A 3,759-nucleotide genomic window follows, 5' to 3' on the forward strand; every position below is an offset into this window, starting at 1 on the left:
ACCAGGAGGAGATCAGGGACCTCCTCGCCAAGGACCAGAGCAAGAAGCTGGAGCTGAAGGAGAACCCCGAGACGGGGGTGTACATCAAGGACCTCTCCTCCTTCGTGACCAAGAACGTCAAGGAGATCGAGCACGTGATGAACCTGGGGAGCCAGACGCGCTCCGTGGGCAGCACCAACATGAACGAGCACAGCTCCCGCTCCCACGCCATCTTCCTCATCACCATCGAGTGCAGCGAGACGGGGCCGGACGGTGAGGAGCACATCCGCGTGGGCAAGCTCAACCTGGTGGACCTGGCCGGCAGCGAGCGCCAGAACAAAATGGGAGCCCATGGCGAGCGCCCCAAGGAAGCCTCCAAGATCAACCTTTCCCTGTCCGCCCTGGGCAACGTCATCTCCGCGCTCGTGGACGGCAGGAGCACGCACATCCCCTACCGGGACTCCAAGCTGACCCGCCTCCTGCAGGACTCCCTCGGGGGCAATGCCAAGACAATCATGCCCAGCCTCCCACAGCTATGATGAGAGCCTCTCCACCCTCAGGTTCGCCAACAGGGCCAAGAACATCAAGAACAAGCCCCGGGTGAACGAGGACCCCAAGGACACCTTGCTGCGGGAGTTTCAGGAGGAGATCATCCGGCTGAAAGCCCAGCTGGAGAAACGCGGGATGCTGGGGAAGAAGAGAAGAAGGAGCAGCCGGAGGAAGAAAGCGACGGATGGAGAAGGCACTGTGGAGAATGAAGGAGAGGATGACAATGAGGATGGCCTGGAGAAGAACATGGAGAATTACTTGAAGGAGCAGAAGGAGAGGCTGGAAGAGGAGAAGGCTGCTATTCGGGATGACCACAGCCTGGTAAGCGAGGAGAAGCAGAAGCTGCTCCAGGAGAAGGAGAAGATGATAGAGGACCTGAGGAAGGAGCAGGAGGCCACGGAGCTGTTGGCCATCAAGTACAAGGTACGTGTCCCCATGCGCCATCACAAGCAAACCTGGGGGAAGACCTGCTGCACTTCCAGCCCCTGGTGGGCTGCAGGATTGGATCCCAAGCAGGGTGCCCATGAGAGGTGCCCACCAGGGCGCCCAGGCAAGGTGCAAGGTGCATTCCTGAGCCAGGTGTCTGGGCAGGTTCTCCAGAGGTAGCTCCATACTCCTGTGCAGGGGTGGGCTGGAGTAGCCCCCAGACACAAACCTGCATGGGGACCCCACGTAGGAGCTGCTGGGCATGTGGGTGGGAAGGGCCACAGGGGAGTGGGTCACTGGTGGCACGAGTTTGCTGTGCTCAGCTCTTGTCCCTCTCAGCACAACAAAGCAGCGTGTGGCAGGGAGGGGGAGTGATGGGAGTGATGCTGCAGATTCGTCCCCGGTGGCCTCGGGAGTGCGCCCAGGGCTGGGGACTCGGCACTCTTGCCCCCCAGTTCTGAGTGGTCTCCAGCTCCCACCCAGCCCACAGGGCTCTGCCGGGCCAGACTGGGCTGTGAGCCCACGGGCAGGGCCTGGCGGTCTTCCTCTCCACCCCAAATCCTTCCTAGCATCCCCTAGCATCCGGAGTGGGGCTGGTGAAGGCGTGTAACTGGCACCCTGCTGGCTTAGGAATGCTCGGGAATACAAGGCTCGTGGCGGCTGTGGGGCTGGGACCACAGTCTCAGCGGTGGGGAGGGATCCACAGCACCCTGACCCACCACGTCACGCTCCGGCACAGCCCCTCCGTCACCACGGTGGCCTGGATGCGGTGACTGGGCTGGAGCCCAAGCAGGGATCCCTCCAGGCAGGGAGGGACAGGTCCAGGGTGTCAAGGTCTGAGCAGGGTGTCTCTACCCTCCTCCATGGCCAGGGACACGTTTGTTGCAGCCCTGGGGACGCTATGGCTGTGCCCAGGGATGTGTGATCATGCCCAGGGATGCGTGGCCATGCCTGGATGCCTGCACAAAGAGCCGTGGGATGCCACTGGGACGTGCCACTGAGACGGAGGCATGGGGGACACTGGTCACTGGCTGGGTGGTGTCCCGTGACTGGTGTCCTGTGATGTGTGTCCTGGTGGAGCAGGATGCCCAGTGTGGATGTGGGGTCCCTGCAGCTGGTCCCCCACTGTGGTGGAGTGCAGGTTGTGGCTGGCAGCCATCCATTGTGGTCTCCTCGTCCAGCACAGCACAGCACAGCAGGGCTGGCTTGGGGCCACTGCTTGTCCTGGAACTGCTGAGTAACAGGCAGGGCCGGAGGTGAGATGACACTGCATCCCCTTCGGTGGCCTTCGGAGCTGCTCTGCACACAGGGACCCTCTGGCCATGGGATATGGAACAGTTATACCAACGAGGCGTCACCTCAGGGAGCAAAAATCTCCCCTGTGCCAGCCATGGAGGGGCAGAGCCTGCCATGACTCTCACCCCACCAGGCACTGCCTGGGGGGACACTGCAAGGGACACTGGGTGGCCTCCTGGTGCCCGTGGGCAGCTCTGCCACGCAGCAGGGCCAGGCAAGGAGGCAACAGCATGAAAAGAGCCCTTTGTCCCCCTCATGCCTTCAATAGCTCCATAGTGACTGTGACAAAGGCAGCTGAGGAGACTGGGGGGACATAGGGTGTGCCTCACACCCACGGGTGACACACTCTGGACTGCATCTTGCCGTCACACTCGTGGATGTGGGTGGGCTTTGAGTCTGCTATCAAGCTGGGACACATGGACAGCATCAAGCTTGGAGAGGTGGGGGCCATCCTGCCTCAGCAGATGTGCTCCTTGGTGCCCAGATGTGCCCCTAGGTAGCCAGATGTGCTCCTTGGGACCCAGATGTGTGCCCATGTGGAGAGGCTGTGCCATGGGGTTGCTGGGTGTGGGTGCTACCAGCCCCAGCAACTCTGCCAGGGGCTCAGACCAGGGTCAGCTGGAGGGAAAGTGCTGGGAAGTTATTTGGGTGCCGGAAATGAGTTCCCAGGAGAGGCTTAGCACTAAAGAAGATTGGGAGTGTCTTCGTTAGAGGGAATAAATGTTCTGGCAGAGAAAAAGCACCAGCACTAAGAAACTCCTTAATCTGACCCAGAGGGTTGTCACCAGAGTCCTGTGGGGAGGGGTGGCAGCAGGAGCATTGATCCAGCACCCACCTGGTCCCCTCTCTACACCCCAGTGGGTGTAGGGGACACTCAACATCACGGAGTGTGATTAGGACCAAGAACTGGGTTTGGAGGAGAAGGAGTGAGGGGCTCATAGCACCCCAGTGCCCCCAGCCCAGCTGCTCGGGGAGCCCTGGCAGGGAATGGCATGGGGCTGGGTGAGGGGGCTGCCCCTGGAGCTCTCAGCCCCCCAGCAGAACACCCAAGCAAAAATGTTGGGGCTGGGAGGAAGGAGGAATCCTGGGTGGCAGGGCCAGGGGGGTGCAGCAGGGTTGGGGGCGCTGGATGGGGCACGCATGGGGGGCTGTGCCCCCATAGCTGTGAGAGTTTCATGGGAGTGGAGGCAGGTGGGAGCTGGTGGTACAGCCACAGGGGTCTCCCATGGGTGTTGGGGGGCTGCCTGCATGCCCCCAAAACCCCACAATGTGCCTCCTGCATCTGGGAAGGGGAAAAATGGGGGAGAAACAGATTCTTGCCCTAGATGGCAGTCAGTGAGAACAGGGGTCGCTGGTCTGCCAGAGCATCCACCTCTGTGCCCAGGGTGGTACTGGTGGCACAGCACCTCCGTGGGGAGCCTTGCTCAGAGGCATGTGACAGCAGCACCGTGAATGCCATGTGTGCCCCCTGAGTGCTGGCACCCGCATTGGTGTGGCATGGTGGCACTC

At 61.5% G+C, this 3,759-nt stretch overlaps 1 protein-coding gene across 1 annotated transcript in view; it reads left to right on the top strand.

Moving 5' to 3' along the window:
* Positions 1–5: 5 nt before the first annotated feature.
* The window catches only part of KIF3C (kinesin family member 3C), a gene marked incomplete at its 5' end in the record, with an annotated part of 9,434 nt that continues 5,680 nt past the window's right edge, over positions 6–3,759 (top strand). Inside the window, 2 exon segments of the mRNA XM_009081115.1 lie at positions 6–496; positions 498–951. Of these exon segments, the coding sequence (XP_009079363.1) occupies positions 6–496; positions 498–951 (945 nt within the window).

This window comes from Acanthisitta chloris, unplaced genomic scaffold, assembly GCF_000695815.1.
Source record: "Acanthisitta chloris isolate BGI_N310 unplaced genomic scaffold, ASM69581v1 scaffold9278, whole genome shotgun sequence".
NCBI lineage: Eukaryota > Metazoa > Chordata > Aves > Passeriformes > Acanthisittidae > Acanthisitta > Acanthisitta chloris.